This window comes from Temnothorax americanus, unplaced genomic scaffold, assembly GCF_048541705.1.
Source record: "Temnothorax americanus isolate GAGA-0224 unplaced genomic scaffold, ASM4854170v1 Scaffold34, whole genome shotgun sequence".
Classification (NCBI taxonomy): Eukaryota; Metazoa; Arthropoda; class Insecta; order Hymenoptera; family Formicidae; genus Temnothorax; species Temnothorax americanus.
Genome location: NW_027509485.1, coordinates 505,147 through 526,452, shown reverse-complemented (window position 1 = coordinate 526,452; position 21,306 = coordinate 505,147). Strand labels below are relative to the sequence as shown.

At 41.2% G+C, this 21,306-nt stretch overlaps 3 protein-coding genes across 6 annotated transcripts; 2 read left to right on the top strand and 1 right to left on the bottom strand.

Annotated features, from left to right (window-relative positions):
- Positions 1–221: 221 nt before the first annotated feature.
- LOC143901536 (ecto-NOX disulfide-thiol exchanger 2) lies at positions 222–5,728 on the top strand. Its single transcript, XM_077413937.1, has 10 exons — positions 222–464; positions 607–874; positions 982–1,574; positions 1,641–1,858; positions 1,994–2,188; positions 2,284–2,467; positions 3,815–3,921; positions 4,778–4,975; positions 5,058–5,367; positions 5,457–5,728. Exons 1-10 carry the CDS (start codon positions 416–418, stop codon positions 5,672–5,674), a joined length of 2,340 nt encoding a protein of 779 aa, XP_077270063.1. The 5' UTR covers positions 222–415; the 3' UTR covers positions 5,675–5,728.
- A 787-nt stretch (positions 5,729–6,515) lies between these two features.
- On the top strand, positions 6,516–8,328 carry LOC143901540 (dnaJ homolog subfamily B member 14). Its single transcript, XM_077413943.1, has 2 exons — positions 6,516–7,004; positions 7,821–8,328. Exon 2 carries the CDS (start codon positions 7,839–7,841, stop codon positions 8,253–8,255), a length of 417 nt encoding a protein of 138 aa, XP_077270069.1. The 5' UTR covers positions 6,516–7,004; positions 7,821–7,838; the 3' UTR covers positions 8,256–8,328.
- Positions 8,329–8,577: 249 nt separating this feature from the next.
- On the bottom strand, positions 8,578–21,256 carry Ago (F-box and WD-40 domain protein 7). Of its 4 annotated transcripts, XM_077413941.1 has the most exons (10): positions 21,106–21,256; positions 20,885–20,983; positions 12,974–13,224; positions 12,568–12,806; positions 12,265–12,367; positions 11,295–11,813; positions 10,787–11,194; positions 10,373–10,688; positions 10,116–10,270; positions 8,578–9,598 (listed from the first exon to the last, which is right to left on the bottom strand). In XM_077413941.1, the coding sequence occupies exons 3-10, from the start codon at positions 13,181–13,183 to the stop codon at positions 9,548–9,550; spliced, it is 2,001 nt and encodes a 666-aa protein (XP_077270067.1). In that variant the 5' UTR covers positions 13,184–13,224; positions 20,885–20,983; positions 21,106–21,256; the 3' UTR covers positions 8,578–9,547. The 4 variants fall into 4 exon arrangements, with proteins under 4 accessions (XP_077270067.1, XP_077270065.1, XP_077270064.1 ...); XM_077413939.1 differs by lacking the exons at positions 20,885–20,983; positions 21,106–21,256 and adding an exon at positions 13,618–14,319 and having other exon boundaries at positions 12,265–12,388; XM_077413938.1 differs by lacking the exons at positions 20,885–20,983; positions 21,106–21,256 and adding an exon at positions 13,902–14,319 and having other exon boundaries at positions 12,265–12,388.
- Between the last annotated feature and the right edge of the window lie 50 nt (positions 21,257–21,306).

The following is a 21,306-nucleotide window of genomic DNA, read 5'->3' as shown; positions in this document are numbered from 1 at the left end:
CACCTTTAACCAATCAAAACATCCCATTTCATTACATTCTTGTGACGGGATCGAAATGGGATGTTTTTATTGGTTCAACTCGGACGACGCGACGCGTGACGCTCTCTAGGGACTCTACTACCTCTGCTCCGCCGGCTCCGCGCCGTATAATCACCTCAGGGTCCGTTCCGTTTCAGTCGTTTCACGCATGATGCGCGCTTGTCTATAGTAAACGTTACGTATGCTATAGATAAATGCGCGCATATGCGTGAAACGGAACGGACCCTCAGATTCATTATGACCACCCTGTATATTCACCGCCGCCATCTCTGTCTCCGCGATTTCGACGACGAGCGGGATATCTCGCGGAGCGGTGTGTTTACTTCCGTTGCCTCTCGCCTCCTGTGAATGGAACTCGGAGGTTATCGCGCGAGAAATGGCTTACAACTTCCCCGGAGTACCGGCGACCGCTATGCCGCCCATGGGTGAGCGACAACTGATTACTCTAATCGTTTACTCCGTTTACTCCTCCGTTTTTCGCCTCCAAATCGATCTTCTGCATCCCCGTCATTCTGCATCCCAATGCTGTTTCTTTTTTCTCTTCCCCCAATGATGTGCAATTTGCAGGTATGGGACCAATGGGTCCGTTGGGCCCTATAGCCGGACCACAGAGCTTCATGGAGTTAGCGGGTCAAGGTTTCCCACCGCTGCCACCACCGCCCATACCACTGCCCGGCATGAACGACTCGCCCCTGGAGTTCAGTACGAATAAGAATCAGCCCCCGGTAGTGCGGGAAACGTCGGATGACAGCAGCGACAGGAGGAGCGACAAGAATGACAGTAGAAGGGATCGGGAGAACAGGGACAGTCGTGAGGCGCGAGACAACAACAGAAGGTGACACACGAGTGACACACGAGTGACAATCGCACGAGTAACAATTACAACTTTGTAAAAATCTATTTGCAATTCAAGTTATAGCTTGTGCATTATCTTGCTGAAAGGTCGAGGGGAGAACGCAGCGACAGACGCGACAGAGACCGGGACAGGCGAGAGGAGAGGAACGACCGAGATCGAAGGGACGATCGAAGAGTCGAGGAGAGAAACAACGGAAATTCCTCTAAGAACAATAGCAATCACGTGAACAACTCCAACAACAACGAAGTTTTGTCGTCGACGAATGCGAGCAACGCGCCGAGCATAGGCACGCAGCAGATGGAACCTGCCACCGGTGTCTGGGGGATGGGAGTGGGCTATCCCATGATGGGCATGGGTCCCATGGGACCGATGGGGCCCATGATGGGCGAGATGGCACTGGGTCCGCATATGAGTCACACGCACGGGTACAATCCGATGGGCATGGGTATGATGTCGCACGACGGCAGTATGATAGGCGCGCAGATATTGGGCGCCGAGCAGATCATGACAGACGCGGCGCAAATAATGACCGCGAGCTTACCGCCGCCGCCGATGACGCCTCAGGGTACCAAAGAGATCATACACTGTAAAAGTTGCGTGTTGTTTCCACCGAATCCGAACGCCCCACCGCCTACTACGCGAGAGAGACCACCGGGATGTCGAACAATTTTCGTGGGAGGTAAGCATTGCCCCGAACGATACTCGAGAATGTACGTTCTTTACGTAATCGCACTTACCTGCGCAGGGTTGCCGGAGAATATTACCGAAGCCATAATACAGGAAATATTCGAACGGTGTGGGGAGATAACTACTTTGCGTCTTTCCAAGAAGAATTTCTGCCATATACGTTTCGTCTTGGAAGCTAGCGTCGATGCAGCAATCTATTTATCGGGTTATAGAGTAAGAATAGGATCCAGTGGGGAACCTGCGAATACTGGTAGACTCCATGTAGATTTCGCTCAGGTTTGTTATTTCTTGGAAATTTTAATTAATATTATATAATCCAGTTCTCTCTCTCTCTCTCTATATATATATATATATATATATATATATATATATATATATATATATATATGTAATCATTAATAATGATTTTAGGCTAGAGACGATCAATATGAATGGGAGTGCAGACAACGACAATTGCAAAGGGAACAACGTCATAGGGAAAGAGTAGAGAAGGAGAGACAAAGGCCGCCGTCAAGTCCGCCTCCGGTAGTGCATTACACGGACCACGAGGCATCGAATATCTGCGAAAAGATTAAACAAGATGATACGTTTATGAAAGCAGTACAAGTGAGCAATCAATTCTAATAAACAATGACACTTTCCAGTTTACTTTCTAATTTCTCTGTATTTCCATAATCCCGTTTTCATAATGTGTATTGTAGATTGTTGTAACGTGGTTGGAACGAGGAGATTGCATCAAACGTAACGCCAATATCTTCTACTCTATGATACAATCAACGAACTCTCACGTTCGACGACTGCTGACAGAGAAGGCCGCTTACGAGGAGGAGTTGCAAAAGGCCAAAGAATTAATGAAAGGAAGAATGCAGGGACTCCTCATACAATGTACGTTTACACACGCTTTCTTATTTTTATATCTCTTAAGATAGCTCCGTACTATCGTACATATTTCGTGTGCGCTAAGAAAATCCGCATTGGCTGGTAAGTTCATTCTCTGGCATAAATAGGCCCAACAACCAATAGAGGAAATCCTTATTTGGATATAGTAAAACGCAACAAAAATCGTGATTATCCCATTTGTAATCTTAAAGTAACAACAGTGCGTTCTTCACACTGTGTGTATGACGAATCCTTGTGCCCACGTATTGAGTTCCGATAAAAAGCAGAGATTTTTCTTATACCAGTTACGAAGGTACGTTACATCGTTACGATGATAATTAAGAATAACGATTCATGACATTAAGGTACACGACAACCGATTGTAATCAGGTATACAAAGCCAAATTCGAATGTTAAGCTTGTCAGTCTCTCGACATATGATATTCCGAAAACCGGCTTTTTTGCATATCAAGTGATACGCTTGATGTAAAACCTACTCTTGATACATATACGACGAAGTATTTCTATCTCGTCACTAACTTTAGCAATCTTTCAAGTGTATCATGGTGAATCCGTCTATGAATTCTGTTTGTGGTCAATGCACGATTGGAGGCGGCTCGGTAGGAAGGAACAGTGATAGTAGGCGAGGATAAGGTGGGTGAAAAAATCCTATCTTCTCTCGGACATAGAATCCAACAAAACCGATGAACGAAGGCGATCTTGTCGCAAATTCTATCTCATAGAGTCATAGTGTACTTGAAAGTTGCATGCTTGGCAATGCTACCGGAGTAAGGGTGATGGGCTGGGCATCCAATGTTAAAAGATTATTTTGAACTACGGATCGAAACCTTTATGTAATTCTCTCTCAATGTTCATGTATATGTATTGCATCATACGACATATTTCAGCAATGTACAAGATTGTATTGCTGCTGTTCAAAATAGTCCTTGACATAGGAAGTCCGCGGATTGCAAGTCTTCGGGGTTTACATTATCCGCAGTATGGTGGAAAGGCGAACAATGAGAGCGGAATGTTTGGCGAAGCCAACTTTACGTTTAGATTAGATGCGCTCCAACACACTCGGCACAATCTACGTGAGACTCCGTGAGACTCCGTAGCTGTATATACGTGCGAAAAACACGCTCCGATTTTATTAAAGGAGGAGATCGAGATACCATTCCCGCTCGAGGAATATCACGATAATAACTAAACGTTAAGCATAACGAGTATATGTAATGAGTTCTAAAAGCATAGACCGAAACTACCGAGCTTAGAGTTTCAAGCAAAAGGTATACCAACGGAGGATTTGTTGTGTTTTTTTGTATGCAACATGCGACCACATGTCATCAACAGTCAGTCAGATCGAACGAGTCTTTACTGCGGCCAGCCACAAGAAGGTCTGGGATCACTTCACTAAGGCGCAGCGGAAGAACATCGAGATGTGGAAGAAACAATCCTCGGTATGTATGTAAATGCACTCTCTCACATGCTGGTAGCGTGTATCTTCTGTATACTTCCTCTTTTTCTTGCGTATAACTTAAAAGCAAATCTCAAAATCTTCTCTCTGTCGCAATATGCTCCTCTGCGCGTTTGCACGATACCTCCGAAACACGCTCGTTTTGCACACACACAAATAGTATTTCTAAGGTAACCACAGGTAAGTGACAAATTGAGGAAAGAGTCGAGTCGCCTGCTATATAAAAAAGAAATCGGTCAGACACACGCTTCTCTTCGTGCGTTACAATTCGATACTTTGTCGTGGAATGCCAGTAACAGTATGGCAGATAAATCCTGTCGGCAACACGCACAACATTAAGAACAACATATGGAACAGAAGGTAATAGGAGATTAGCACTTTCGGATCGAAAACCAACTACAGACTATTCAGCATGGATTTGCCTCACTTCTTTTTTTAACAGCGTTATTCGATATATACAATACTTGTTATTTCTGTACTTCAGAGCTGCATCTGCTTCTTATCAATCAGGTAAGCCCAAATCGTTCTGAAAAGACAAACAAAAATCCCAGAAACACTTCCATAAACGAAAACTGAGACGAAATATGTGGTATCGCGCCTAAACTCTGAATTACAGAAATGTACGAAGCTACGTGTACCTACATAAAAAAAAATTAATACTGTATTAATACATCAATAAGAAAAGGAAAAAACAATGAAACCAGCCACATTTAGGGATGTATTTAAATACTGTTGTTTGAACGGCAGATAGGAAATTACATATTTTGCATGCATTTGTGTGAGAAAGCGACGGCCACAGTTTGGAGCACTTTATAATTTTTGCTATTCGTAATAAACAGGAAATAAAAGCGGTACAGCTGGAAGACAGTTTGATTGAAGGCGAGGGTGAGATGGATGTGTCGGACTCGGAGGAGGAACCTCAACGTAAGAAAACGCGCAATCAATTAGACGGCAATCAAGAGGACGTCGAAAGACTGCAAAGTCTCAAAGAGGAGAACGACAGTCTGAGATGCCAGTTGGAAGCGTACAAGAACGAAGTATGTATTAAAGCGAATTGATTTGATAATCGCCTCGAGAAATCTCTTTTCGAGAAAAATTTTAATTTACAAATTTTCACAGGTGGATCTCTTGAAATCGGAAACGAAAATCGAGTTGGAGGGGAAGGATAAACAAATGAAGATGCTGCAGCAAACGCTAAAGGGTATGCAGGAACAGCTAATGCAGTCGCGTAAACAGCAGGCGCAGGACGATCAGAAGATCAAGGATTTGACCGTCAAGCTGAACGCCACGAAGAAGGAAGAGCCTAGGGAGAGTGAGATTATCACGCTCGACAAGGACGACGATATCAGCGAAGAGCCACGCACACCGAAGCAACACATTCTTACCTCCAGTTTTGTGCAAGTGACCCAGAAGGATGCCAAGCTTATTGGTAACATTAAAAATTTCAGAAACAATTCAGAGAATGACTTTAAAGACAATTTTATAATATTAACTTTATAATACAATAACATGTTGCAGGACTTATAGCGACGTTTCTGCACATCCACCCGTTCGGCGCGAGCGTGGATTATTTATGGTCCTACTTGCAGAAAATGGAGCCTGGCATTAAACCGAACGAAGTTGAAGTTTTAATGCAGCGTTTTCCACAGGTCTTCAAACAGGAATTGTTCGGCATCGGCGCGAATATGGAGAGACGTTGGCAGTTTTCAGGTTTTAACGTTTATCGCAATCATTGAATCTAGACGCCTGAATGTAAAAAAAGGAACTGAAAGTACATTTGTCTCGTTGTCTCTCTCTCTCTCTCTCTCTCTCTCTTTTTCTCAGCGTTATTGTCCGCGAGTGCGAATCGAGATTTATCCGTGACAAGCGTATTGAAACGATAAAATCCGATGTTGTGAATTAATAAAATATCTCTATCGATTCATAGATATCAATTCACTGCGTTTCAATATTCACTGCCAGTGTATGTGACGTAAACTATAGATTTTCAGTACTGGCAATGAGTATCGCAGCCTTAATTTTTTAAACGATATGAGTCTCTTGAAGCTTCTGTTCACTCACTGCAGCCATCTTGGATCAATCTTGGATTGATGACGTCAGAAGCGAGAAAAATATGAAAATTCTTGCAACATACATTAAAATAAAAATGTTTTTCAATAAGATAGCGTTTGTAATTGATAAAATAGACTTGTAAAATACACCAAAAACTCCCCTTTTGTTTGGGTAATCCACATATGTCGAATTGAATTATGCCTATTATAATCAAAGGCAAAAATAAGCCGACAGTTGCCGAATTGAAATAAATATTTCCTTTCATATATAAAATTATAACAAAATGGGAGTCTTCGGTATATTTTAATACGACAATTATTGTAAATATAAAAACTGTACTAGAACGAAAAATAATGTCACAAATTGTATGACAGAGACAGCCTGCCCTGATATTTATCTCTCTCTTGGCTCGCGCCAATCCAAAACCCCAGCTGAGTCAGTACCCTCTCTATACTCTATACTCCGTCCAACGAGAGAATTGAGAGTGGTTCTGCGTATAGAGTGGGCAAAGAGGCAAAGTGGGGAGAGCGTAGCGCGCTCGTTATACGGCACGGCAGCATGGAGGAGGGCTTTCTAGGGCCACGCCATTTTCTATAGTAAACGTCACGTATACTATAACTATAGATAAATGCGCGCATATGCGCGTTACGGAACGCAGGGTAGGAGACCTGCGCGAGACGGACGAGTTTTCGTGGGGGCCGGAGCCATATAAAAAGAAAAGAAGAAAAAGACGAGTTTTCGTTTGTTTTCGTTGTTTCGTCTGATTTACTCTCAATATATAGCCTGCGTTCCTTTTGGGCGCTCACGCGCTGTAAGCTGCGGCTGTAAGCATCATTCTATCTTCGTTGCACATCGAATATCAAACGAAGATAGAGCGATGCTTACAGCGCGTGAGCGCCCAAAAGGAACGCACCCATAGGTCTCAATCTCAATCCCAATCTCTCGATCTCTCGTGATCTCTCGCAATCTCTCGTTGGACGAAGTGACGGAGTATAGTATCCTTATATCTCAGAGGTAACAGCTTGCTTTGCGTACAATAGAGCACATATTAGGGGAATAAGAATAAATATTAAATATTGGGAGAGATGTATAAATACAGGAATATTCCTGTAATAAATATTAATTATTTTGTATTAAATATTAGAGGATAAATGTGTAGGAACATTCCTATATTTGTATGTTATATTTTATAGCGTTTTCGACTGGACCGGGTTTCAACCCAACCCGAGTCGGGTTATGACGCGTGTTGGACGATTCCAGAATGTGACGTCATAACCCAACTCGGGTTGGGTTGAAATTCGGCCCGCTCTATCTTTATTATTCATTAATTTCCAAAAAGGATAGAACGACGTCACAAGTGAGAATTAGCTGAGTTTTGATGTAAATGGAAAGCACCTATTATTTCTAATTCCGATTCCCTAATATTTAATATTTATTCTTATTCCTATATTCCTATTATGTGCACAGAGCCTAAAGGTATCTATATCCAGACAAATTTGCATAGCGCGTAAACATTATGCATAAGAAAATTGATTGGTTTATAAACTAATAAATGTGTAATGTGCATAAAGAAATGGACTAGTCCATTTCCTTATTATAATGCATTATGCCAAGTTTGTATGGATAGGCTCTCTCTCTCCTATTTTAAAATTAAAAATTTTCCTAGTAGCTGGTAACTCGCTAGTAAACTCGCTTTGTAAATCGATAGTCTTGCTTAAAACTTGGCATAAAGCTGAGAGCATGTGATGTGAGGGTTGAGATGTGAACAGTCACATGTAGAGCAATGTAGAGGTTAACTGCTGAAGAGTGATGCTCTATGATGTGCTCTAGCTTGGGACGTTCGTGAAGATGCCGTTAAATTACTACGAGGTGCTCGGCTGCAGCGAGGACTCCACTCAGGAGGAGGTCAAGCGCGCTTATCATCGACGCTTACTGCAGTTTCATCCTGATAAGAACAGCGCCACGGACGTTCAGGAGTTTCACAACGTCAGGGAAGCCTGGCAGATACTCGGACATCGACAATCCAGGAGGAAGTACGATGCGACCTGCAAGCAGGAGCAGTTAGAGGAAGAAGAGGAAGACGGTCCCGTATACGCGCGTCTCTCACTGGACGACATGGAGGAGTCCGTTTTCGAAGATATGTGGTTCTACCGTTGTAGGTGCGGCGATAGATATTTTGTCGACCGAGATACTCTTCCTGAGAAGGGCAGTATACTTCAAGTGAAGTGCGATGGCTGTACACTTATCATCATTGTCGAAGTATAACGTATAGCACGCCGATATTTATATTGGCCACGAAGTTCAACCTTTGATGGCATCTATAGGCCTTTTTCTTTTTCTTTCTTTTCTTTTTTTTTTAACTGTAAAACACGACTGAACTTCATTTATTTGATCGAATGCAAGCGAGACGATGAGAGGAGAATGCGTTTTCTACGTTTGATTGTACAGTATGGCGAGATAACACTTACAGCTGTGTAGAAAGAGGTCGAAATCGAATATTTATTTTGTACAAAATATGTTTCTCAGCACAAGAACATGTGTGTACACACTTATAATAAATTTTAAAAAAAGAAAAACAAAATCTAAAATATGCAGCAACATCTTTTTTCTATTTCTTATTTTTAAAAAATGATACAACAGGTAACACATTCTTATAACATAAACTATTGAGCAATATACAAATAAACACGACACCTAGTCTAACCTAGGTCCAATAATAAAGATGCATTTGCACAGATTGCATTATCCGATAATGTCGTTCATGATTCAGTAGAATCCATATAAAATTCATCAGTGACAACTGATGTAATGATCTAAGTCTTTATCGTACGATTCCGCACTAAATGTAAGGATCTGGCTAATACAAATATTCTTTCGTTAGCAAGTCCACTCAATATTGACGAGATCAAAACATTTAATCATAGAAAAAAAGGCGTATTCTGTGTAAGCTTATATTGGTTCATCGTTCTGTAAAATCTTTGTATTGCATGTGACAAGTGCGCTATATTTGTACAGACCTGTTCTTTTTAACTGAACTTCTTGCACGGTTCATCTTTCCTCTTTTTCTTTTCATGTTGGAGAAAAAAAAAGGAAAGATTAACACTGTACAAGAGAAGTTTAGCAAAAAGAACAGGCCTTATATTGCACCAATGGAGTGAAACACGCGACATTGGAAGTAGATTTTTTACTGCAAGAAGAAAATATTCTTAACCAAATTTTTTTAGTTTGAATAATTTTGCTTCAATTGCCGAAAAATACCTTATTCTCCTTCAATAAACGTCAATCGTATGGAAATACTAGCTTATAAATGTTTATAAAAATATTTGTTCTTAACCAGATCGATGTTTATATAGGCAAGTAAAGTCTGAAATCATATGATCAGGAAAATATCGAAGCTGACAGTTTGATAAAATCAGTTTGACGGTAATCGGCCGGTTACACAAATGTTCGAAATTTCTCGTAAAAAGATCTGTATGATCCGAATGACGTGTCGTTTTTTCTCGTTTGCCCCAGGAGGTATTGAGATTCTTCGATTAATGTCATTCTGCCTCGCAGTTTCAGTACGTCTCAGTCGCCTCGTTTTCGTCTGCCATCGTTGACAAATGCTCCTAAATGCCCACATAATAAACCTGTTATACTTACAATGAATCTCTCGTTAGGGATGTTTGCTACTTTTGCATCGTCGATGATTCCACTGAATCGTTATAACAGCGAAAATTCAGAAGTACACTGATGAGCTCCTAGTTTTTCGCCCCCTCCCCTCCCTCCCTCCTTCCCGTAAGTTTACGAGTCTTATAAATCTTACGTTTGTACACAACAACGCGCGTGCGCTCCGACAAAAAACGATATAAATGTAATTTTTCGACGGGCACTTTAATCCACCTGGATCATTCGCTACATCTCTCATTTCCTTTTCAGTTTTTTCCCCTCCCCTCCCACTTCTTTCCCCATGTAAGAACTTTGCCCGATTTTTACGGCACGTACATAGTTTTTTATCACAATCACACTATGTAATACATAAATCATTGTACAGCGTAGATTAGTTTTGTAAACTAATTGAAAATATGTACAGAAGTCGTACAAAGAGGGCGATTGGGTCCACGTGGGTGGATCTCACTATTTTACCTCAACGTCGAAGTCGAGGACAAGCAGTTTCGTCTCCTCGGTACCGTTACGACTACCTACTGCACATACTAGTTTCGTATCACTCGCTCGAATCCTCCACACAACACCGCCGCTACCTCCACTTTCCAGAGCAACTAGATTCCTAATGAAATCACCTGCGAACACAACACACAAGTTGGTCTTCGACGATCGACACGCATCGATTTCCGATCAGAAAATTATAGATAAGCGGCGATAAAAAAAGCACATATACAAACCAGTCTTAACATCCCAGAGTTTTACTGTACCATCATCAGAGGACGTAATCACAAAATGGCTATTGAACTGAAGGCAAGTGACCGCTGATTGATGTTTGTTCGGACCGGAGAGAGTTTGAAGGCAGTGACCGCTAACAATGTCCCATACTTTAACGGTGGAATCAGCGTTACCCGATACTAAGATATTATTGCGCAACTCCATCCCCGAAGTGAGAGATTGATGACCCATCAGAGTATGTCTACAAGCACCTGTCTCTACCTCCCACACTCTTATACTCGTGTCCAATGATCCGCTAACAACGTGTACACCATCGAACTAACGGAGAGGAAACGGCAAACGGACACTCGTCAATGTCGAGAGAGAAAGAGAGAGAGAGAGATCAAAAGCGATCTAAACAGTACGGTGGCACTTACCTGGAGGGAATAAACGCGATTAGTATGTCCTTGTAAGGTATGAAGGCACTCCTCACGTTCCGGATTCCAAACTTTGACCATATAGTCATAGGCACCACTGACCACCAACTTCCCGTCATATTGCACACATCTGACCGCCGCTAAATGCCCCACGAGCACATGTAAGCACTCCCCTGTGTCCACCTGCCACACTCTTAGTGTCGCGTCTCTACTACCACTGACGACCTTGTTACCGTGCAGATGCATACACCTAACCGTCGACGTGTGACCGTATAATGTATGAATACACTGGCCAGTTTCCGCGTTCCACACTTTCAAAGTACGATCCGTACTACCACTGATAACAATCGTACCGGACATCTGTGAAGACCACACGCCCCCGGTGTGCCCAACCAATGTCCGTAAGCACTGAAACATCGAGAGAAAAAAAACACAGGATATACATCTCCTCCCTCGTTCATATAACCGCCAAATCCCTTTATCTTTACGCATTTGCGATTTAGTTTACCTTGCCCGTGACGGCGGACCATACTTTGAGAGTATTGTCATCAGAACCACTAACTATCCGATTACCGGAGAACTGGAGGCATGTAATAACATGGTCGTCGTGACCTTTCAACACTTTCGGAGTGCGGATCGGCTTTGTTCTCCAATTCATTTTAATATTGTGCTGCCGCATATAAGCCTGCTTCCATGGCGACGAGTTATGGTTCCCGCTCCGACAGTTCTTTCGTTTCGGCGGTGGTAGATCTTTCAAGTCCTCTATACCAGCTGCCTTGCACTTCTCTTTCCAGAGCAGATTGTCATCGGCTAGAAATCGCCAGTTCCGGCAGGTCTGTGCCGCCCTTAGGAGATCCTTCGGCTCCAGGAAAGCCAGTACCGACAACGCCAACTCTTTCGGCAGCAGCGATATGAAGTCTCGCTGAAACTGCGGCTCTATCACCTGCATCATGTGACGCACCTGTGTGGGCTCGCATCTCTCTATTAGTTCGTCTATCGCTAACATCCTTTCTGCGTTTGACCATCTCTGCAACAAATATCGTTTTCCATTGCTTTTTAAAAAGCTCTAAATATAATTGATTATATAATTTTCTCTAATTCTGTCAACATGATTTTTGTGTTACTATTATTTACTATTAGTATTTGGCTTAGGGCCAAAGCACATAACATGGCGTAGCGATATACGACGGTCGTAGTCCCCGACCTGACAGATCAGGATACAAGCTTGTGCGTTACTTACGTCCACGACTACGACTGTCATATGTGCTTTGGCCCTTACGCGATTTTGTTGCGCGTGAACTTGGCCGCGAGACGTTACATCTTTTGATAATGGGAGCTTTCCAGCAAGCGACACAAGTCGACACAAACGTCGTTCTATCTTTCTTTTTTGGCAATAACAAAGACAAAACGACACTTGTGTCGCTTGCTGAAAAGCTCCCAGCATTTACTAGAAATATCAAGGCTACTTATACAGATACCTGAAATTGTAAAAGCCAACTATTCATTTCCGGAGGAGGATTGTCCTTAGTAGGAATGACACATCTCACATGTTTACCCTTATCATCTAGCTTTCTCGTACTCCTAAAGCGCAGAAGAGAAGTACTAAAATCCATACATAATTACAGGGAGCTTTCCAGCAAGAGACACAAGTCGACACAAGTATCGTTTTATCTTTGTTACTCATTATCAAATAAGAAAGATAGAACGATGCTTGTGTCGACTTGTGGTCGCTTGCTGGAAAGCTCCCACAGTTTCTATGTAACAAGCAACATAACACTCACATTGTATGAGACTTTTCTTCTGGATTAAGTTTTTTACAAGGTAGACAACACTCTGTTTCACTCTTTCGCTTTCTCTGAGGTTGGACAGCGTCCGATGGCACACAACTATGCGATACTGGACTCTCAACCTGTTCAGAGAGAAGAGGTAACGCTCGAGACTGTGACGAGGGTGACTGACAATTGTTGCTCTCAACTTCCGCTGTACATTCAGTGTCGCAAAACAATCCACTGTCGCTAATCTGTTGAAACATTAATTAGAAGAATATTGCTGAACCTGTAGCCATAAGTTTAATAAAAAGAAATGGCCTTGTTTGTCTCATTTACAATGAAGGTTAAAGCTAAAAGAGCAGTTGCCGCTCCCATTTATACTAAAACAATGAACAAAATAAAACTGGTGCAAACTTACCTCGCTTTCCCCTTCGCTGCTTTCTTCGTCACCCTCCTCCTCATCATCTCCATAATCCTCGGATTCCTCGTCTTGTGGCAACACCGAATGCATAGGGTCCAAGGAACTCGGCCCTGGAACCCCCTCGATACCCTCAATCGGACTAGGACTGGCACCGCCTAGCTTATTATTGTCAGATATATTGTTGGAGGATGAGGGAGGGACAGACATTACTATATGTAGTAATGGCTTTGTGAGAATAGTAACTGTACCTGAATAACACACAGAAATCAGCCGTTAACACAATTGGTGGACAAATTGTTACGCGATGTCTCTCAGATTTCATCTGTGTTCCTCTCGGACACAAATGGAAATCGTAATTCTAGCGTACGAATCTAAAGCCCATTCTACAATAGCCGTAAAGTATGCATTAAAACGTAAGCTATTAACTAATGGGATTTTTACAATCCAGGAATAATCGGCTGTAGTTGGTCAATTTTTACTGCTTACGTCTTAAAACATACTTTTACGGCTATTGTAGAATGGGCTTAACAGGAATCACACAGCGTGTCGCTATCTCGTTGCGTCGCGAGGGCTCGCACGGGACTTCGGGAGGCTGTTGAGAAAAGAAGAAATAGTAAAAAGGAAAAGAGGACGAAACTCACGGGTCGAGATCCGATCGAACGGCCGATTGTCGCCGTCTCACCGCGAGGCTTCAACCTAACCTCGAATCCTTCGTGTAGTAGACGTGCGGTCGCGCGACTCGCGGCCCAACATAGCCTAAAATATCGCGATCGGACGACAACCGTACGACGAAACGACGACGAAGCGACAGCCACACCCCGCGTGTCCGCGCGAACGACGCGACGCTGATTCGCGACAGGCTGCGTGCAACACAAGGAGCTACGGGAGAGAAGCTGCGTGCAAACAGGGGAGGTGGTGTCTATACTTCGGACGGATGCCGTATCCCGATTGTCAGCCTCTCACGGGTCGATCGACGACGACGACGCGGTCCTCCGATGCGACGAGGGAGGGCTGCGTTGGGGATCCGGCTGCTTGTCGGTGATGCTGTCGGCAACGACGTGATGCCTCTATCAAAGGAGCATGGCATTCATCTCCTCTCGCGTGCGGTGGGGGTGATCTTTAGGTTAGAAACACGAACGACAACGCGGCGATGCGACGGAGGAGACCGTGGCGTGAATCCTAGAGCAGCGCGGACGTCGAAGGGTGGACGAGCGACGGGCGTAAATACGACGAACGGGGCAAATCCATCGGCCTCCTCGGCGGCTCTACCAGCTTTTACCTCCGAACCTCCCGACTCCTACACGTTCGCACACGTTCGCACGACAGATATATATTTACATGAGGTGCACTGTGCACTCCGTGCACTGCGCATGTACATGTGCGACATCAAAGCGCGTGCACATTGACAATGGCCGCGTTCAGAAGACACAACTGTTGAGTTCGTCTTATCAACACTCTGCGTTGATTGGTTAGTTCTAAAAGTAAGAGCCAATCACGTTTGACTGCTACTAAACGGCTTGGTCTGCTGAACGCGCCCAATAGGGGGGTCGATTGTGTATCTTGAAACGAGGAAAATTACACAAAAGTGAACAGATTTTACTAGATTTCGACAAATGAAATCGTAGATACGCTAGTGAATTTTCTTACTTTTGTAATTTTCACCTCATTTCAAGATACACAATCGACCCCCTGGGATTCGATTACGGTTCTTGAAACAAGGTGAAAATTACAAAAGTGAACAGTTTTACTAAATTTCGACTAATAGGGCCGGTATCACAGTCTCCGATTAACGTGATTCTCCCTAAATTCTCCGATTAAACTCACTCTTTGTCTCTTTCTAGGGGGATAGTTAGAAAGAGATGCAGAGTGAGTTTAATCGGAGAATCACGTTAATCGGAAACTGTGATACCGGCCCATAAAATCATAGATACCCTAATGAAATTCTTCACTTTTGTAACTTTCACCTCGTTTCAAAAACCGTAAGGCTGAGTTTCCACTATACGCGTCGCGCGTCGCGTCACGACACCGCGTCATGAGTTATCCAATCAAAACGTTTCTCGTCGGAACGAGATCTTGTCGGAAATTTTCAATGTGATTAGACAGCTCCGAAATTTGATGGAGTATACTGTATCCGCGTTGACAACGGATTTTGACGCGTTCGTTCCGCAAGTTTGTTTTTCCTTATATTACATAGAGCACAATTTGCGCGGAAAAGCGGAACAGGATAGTGACAAATAGACATTTGTATTCATTTCTTAAAATTGTGTTCAATTAATTCATTGCAATTTTTATTAATATGCTTATCTTTTCAGCTTATTTATTGAATACAAGCATTTTAATCAATAAATACCGTTAAAAATTAATATTTTATAATTTTCCGTTCCGCTTTTCTGCTCAAAATATGCTCCATGTAATATAAGGCATTCAAAACCGACGGAACGGATCGACGGAAATCTAGTAAATTTTGTCTTCCGCGCTTCCGCGTTTCCGCGTTTCCGCGCTCCATGTAATAGCACTTTGAGTGCAGGTCTACAACCTTATTTTAAAAGATATTTAAGCTCTAAGCCGTAAAAAATTAACCAATCACAATCGAGTATTTTCCTGACATTCCATTGTGATTGGTCAATTTCTTACGGCTTAGAGCTTAAATATCCTTTAAAGCAAGGTTGTAGACCAGCACTAATAAGCCCCCTGGTTCTTTTTAGTGCTCGTCTACAATAAATGTTTTAAGCCCTAAGCCCTAAGAAATTGACTAATAACAGTCAATTATTCTTCTGCATTATTCTCCTTAAATTCAACTGTGATTAAACAATTTCTTAAGGCTTAGAGCTTAAAACACCAAATTGTAGATGGGCACTTACTAAAGCCGGTTCTACAATAGTGCTGGTCTACAACCTTTTTTTAAAGGATATTTAATGCGGGATCTACAATGCTAGTCGTAAGTCGTAAATCGTAAGAAACTGACCAATCACAGTCGATTGTTTTTCTCAAATTCGACTGTAATTAGTCAATTTCTTGCGATTTATGGCTTGCGACTCGCATTGTAGACCCTGCATAAGCTCTAATGTCCCTCGCACACTGGACGCGATAAACGATGAGCGATGAGCGATAGCCAATAAGAGCTCTGCTTTTTCAATGACATCTAGAAAAAGCAGAGATCTCATTGGTTATCGCTCATCGTTTATCGCGTCCAATGTGCGAGGGCCATAAGTGCCCATCTACAATAGGTGTTTTAAGCCCTAAGCCGTAAGAAATTAACCAATCACAGTGGAATATGAGGAAAATACTCGACTGTGATTGGTCAATTTCTTACGGCTTAGAGCTTAAATACCCTCTAATGAGCAAGGTTGTACACCAGCACTAAGGGCCGGTCTACAACGGGTGTTGTAAGTCGTGTGTCGTAAGAATTGACCAATCACAGTCCATTAATCTCCTTGCGGTCGAAGAATAATGAACTGTGATTGGCCAATTCTTATGACTTATAACTTACAACACCCATTGTAGACCGGCCCTAAGGCTTAAGACTTCCGCCAATTGCACGTGAAAGTCACTTCCGGCGCTTCAAATTAATTGGTGATAGCCGAGAGAAAGCTCCTTTAAAAGAGCGTGCTTCGACGGAGAAGCTCTCTCGCTCGCAGTTCACCCGCAAGTAAATAATATAATTTAAACCGCTTTAGTACACCGCCTAACTTTCGCTCGAATACGAATTTAACTTCGCTATCTCGCTTCGCGAACATGCTTTTCGCTGCTTTTTGCACGCCGTTCTCGCTTCAGGCGCGCTATCTTTTACGGCTTATTCCTTTGCTGGAAACAAACAAACTCTGTACCTATTGTATAGATAAAATTTATTTGGCTTTGTAAAGGTCATTGCACGTAACAAAGTTTTAGTCATAATCGTAAAGCCATAAGAAAATAGACCAATTACAGTCGATTATTCTTCAAGCGCGAGGAGAATAATTGACTGTGATTGGTCTATTCTTACAACCTTACAATTATGAATAAAACTTTGTTACGTGCAATGGCCTTAATATACGGATTTTTGTAAACTTATTCTTTTGATTTTTTGTAAACTGCTTTTCCTCGTGGTTGTTCTCGCGCTATCAATCGCGTATCCGCGCACTCTCGCACACAATTATTGAATTGTACGCCTTTACTATGACATATACAAATGTCAAGCTCTGAATTATTTATTTGCTTTTTGTTAGGTATGTACAAGTTTACGCATAAGCCTGGCCTCTAGATTTAAGTAGGGAAACTACACACTACTCGTGAATTCGAATGTAAAGAGATTGTGTATTCTGAATTTAACTTTTATTACATGAATATTATCACAGAGAAAGGATCGTTCATGTTAAACACATTTTCAAAGCATATAGTACAAATAAATATCCATGAATATACAAGGAATAATCATAAATGAAGTAATGCGTCAATTAGCTAGTAATCAAGAAATAATCCTTCCAGATAAAGTAATTAAATAATATAAAATTATACATACTCGAAAGAGTAAAATAACCATCTTCTAAAAGAGACAAAGGATTACGCTAAGACAGCCTGTTCTGAGTGTTTCTACAAATCGTATATAACGCACTTTTCAATATTAATTGACACATTAATTCAAGCAATAAAGCAAATTATCCAATAAGTAATATAGCGGTTTACAATCGATCTCAGTTAAAAAAAAAGATATAGAAAGAATTCAATTAAGTAATATAATTAATCATACGCAGATAATACGTTTTATCTTAATAACGCAAGAAATGTCAAAATTAAGCCGCACGCACGTACCGGCACACTCGCGCATGTGCCGTATCACGCTTTCTTTTACAGAATCCGCTCCTCCATGAAATTCGTTTAAATATCGTCCTTTTTACTTAAGGAGGTTCGATGGCTATAACAAAATACAGAGAGTTTCATGAAATTTTAATATGTTGTTCTGGAATGCAAAATAAAATTATGTGAACTTTTTAAGAATTTTTCACCGTCCCGTTTTGAAAAAAATCTACTCCAAAAATTTAAAAAGTACAATTTTTGGATTAGATTTTTTCAAAACGGGACGGTGAAAAATTCCCAAAAAATTCACATAATTCTATTTTGCATTCCAGAACATATTAAAATTTCATGAAACTGGCTGCATTTTTAACATAGGTTTTTATGGGAAATGATATGTTGCATATACCTTCAGAATGAAGTAAGTGCAAGAAAAAATGCAAATAATAAGGAAAAAAATATGCACATGTAACTTAATAATTTACAATAAATAAGCGAAAGAAAGGGGAAGGTTACCGCACATTTCGTAGAAAAATTAATTATTAAAGCATAAATTGCTTGATTTTTCGTCTGCTAGACTGCCACGGTCGTGAACGACGTGAACAGCAGCACGCATTATACGCACGCGGCGACCAATCAAAGCAATCCCCTTCATTCCCACTACTTCAAACGCTAGTGCGCTGTTTCCAGAACCCCCGCGTCCCACTACTCCCTTCGATGAAGCCATCGAACCTCCTTAATGGGAATTGCTAAAAGTAATAACTTTCCTTCTTCCTGCAGCTAGTATCGATATTGGAAGACAACAAGTTAGCTAATAGCTTTGTCCTGACTCGGTAAGGCTGGACTGTTCTTGAGGCTCTAATTTTATATAGATTTGTCCTGACTCGGTAAAGCTGGACTGTTGTTGAGGCTCTGATTTTGTATCTTTAGTGCTAGAAAAAGTTTCTGGTTTGTGTATTGTTGTGTGGTGCTTCCGATCACATTTTTTACAGCGCTTAGTTACTCTACAATTCGATACCATGTGAGTCCCTAAACAATTAAAACATAATTTGTGTTTGGCTATGAGAGTCAACTTGTGAGCAATAGTCTCATCGATATACTTAGGACATTTCACAACGTAATGTTTTCCTTTACAAATTGGACAAGCATTTGTGTTAGACGGGGCATTATCGTCAGACGTTCCTTGGTAATGAGTTTTGGCCGTAGCCATCTGAGGTTTCAATGCAATCTTTCCTACTTGAGATTTTTCATACGCCTGAAGGGAGAAAAGACGTGTAATAAGAAATTCGTTAAGCTCTTGCCACGAGGGAGGGATCTTTGACGACCCTAGTTTATTCTCCCAAGCTTTAACCGATTCTGAGTCTAACTTTTGTACCGTCATAAATACGAGAAAATCATCCCATTTTTCCACTGGTCGTTGTAACGTTTCTAATGTTCTATAGATTTGAAGAACAGCAGTGTATAAATGTTCTAGCTCGCTAGCCGATTCTTTTTTCATTGATTTTAGATCAACTAAAGATTGTAATGCCGTGTTAACTTGAAGTCTAGGATTGTCATAAAATGGCAAGTCTCTAAAATTGAGCCATTTTGACGGAGTACCGTCGAACGTCGGAATGTTATGCTGATATTGAGAAACGTTGGATATATGAGTATCCTGAGATCGAGATGGTGCAGACAAAGACCCTGCCAAATTTTGCTGGTCTGTACTGATACTAGACTTAATCTTTTCAACTGCTGCTACGTAATCCATGTGAGTCCCGGAAAATGATTCGAAATACGAGTGCGTTAGAATTAACTGCCTGTCTTCACTTGTAAGTTTAGCAACTGCCAATAGAATGACGTCATGATTTAAACTGAACCTCTTCCAATTTTCATCTAAAGAAGAAAGGTAACTATCTATTCTTTGTTTTGTAATTCCTGACGACCCTTTTTTGATAAAATTATCATAAGTGTTAGCTATGTAATTACTCAACGCGAGTTGTTGATTGATATGATCAATTATCGAATCCATTGTACAGATTGTAGATATCTATTGATATCAAACTCGAAATGATTTATAAACTTTTGCAAAACTCGATGTGTCGTTTCCTTCATCCGGACATCAAATGCAATAGTAACAGTATTCAGATCTCAGAATTGATTTCTACTTCAATCTTTGTATCCGGAATTACAAATCCCGAACTACAAATCCAGAATTACAAATCCGGCTCTACAAATCCGGAATCACATATCCGGCTCGAAGGAGATTGTGTATTCTGAATTTAACTCTCATTCCAAACTAGGATTGTCTCATAGTCGATACATAAGTGGCATAATAAGGTATTGTACAAAATAATCAGCTGCATAAAATACAATAAAAAAAAATCATTAGAGAATAATCCTTTCTTGTGCAAAATTCAATATTGTAATCTTGTATCAAATGATAAAACTCCTCTAAAAAAGTAAATATCAAGTATGTTCATTTCTCGAAAATGTTGACGTAGTCAAGTGTATTCCAGAATTAATCCATCTCAGAGAAAGGATCGTTCATGTTAAACACATTTTCAAAGCATATAGTACGAATAAATATCAATGAATATACAAGGAATAATCATAAATGAAATAATGCGTCAATTAGCTGGTAATCAGGAAATAATCCTTCCAGATGAAGTGATTAAATAATATAAAATTATACATACTCGAAAGAGCAATAACTATCTTCTAAAAGAGATAAAGGATTACGCTAAGCAGCCTGTTCTGAGTGTTTCTACAAATGGAATATAACCCACTTTTCAATATTAATTGACACATTAATTCAAGCAATAAAGCAAATTATCCAATAAGTAATATAGCGATTTATTATCAAACTCAGTTAAAGATGAAGAGAGAATGCAATTAAGTAATAATTAATCATACGCAGATAATACGTTTTATGTTAATAACGCAACAAATGTCAAAATTAACGGAACTGAACCACAATAGACGCAAGTATAACGCAGTATTCACGTGAATATCGGAATCACGTTTCTCTTTTGGTAATATATCTCGACAATGTAATTTTAAGTTATTTACAGAAAAGATTTCAAATCAGATTATCCACGCGGGTTGCAACAACAAGAAAATTAACGAGAAGGAATTATACTGAGCTCAGTTTTCTACCATGGTAACGAGAGCCCGCGATGCTTCCAGTCCTTTTAGATTGAAGACATCTCTTTCTTCTGTTGCGGAAGTATTCCTCGCATCGTTCTCTCGCGAAATCTGAAACCAAGGATCGAAATGATGAAAGGACCATAAGTCTATCCATCTTACGCTAAACGACTATCTAGCGCCCACTCTGATCTCTGATGCTCGATGATTTAACAGAGATCGAAGGAAGTTACCTGCAAGCTGAGCCCTTCCTCGTATATTGAATATAATCCGTAAAAAGATGGTCGCATTGACCAAGCCCGAAAGGGCAGATCCTGTTTCACAATGGCGGTCTCGTCCTTTGTTCGTGTGACGACGTCGTAATGGCGACGATCGTCCTTCCTTTTACGTAGCTCGGACCGTGGGTAAGTATTTGGGTATCGTTTCTCTCAGGA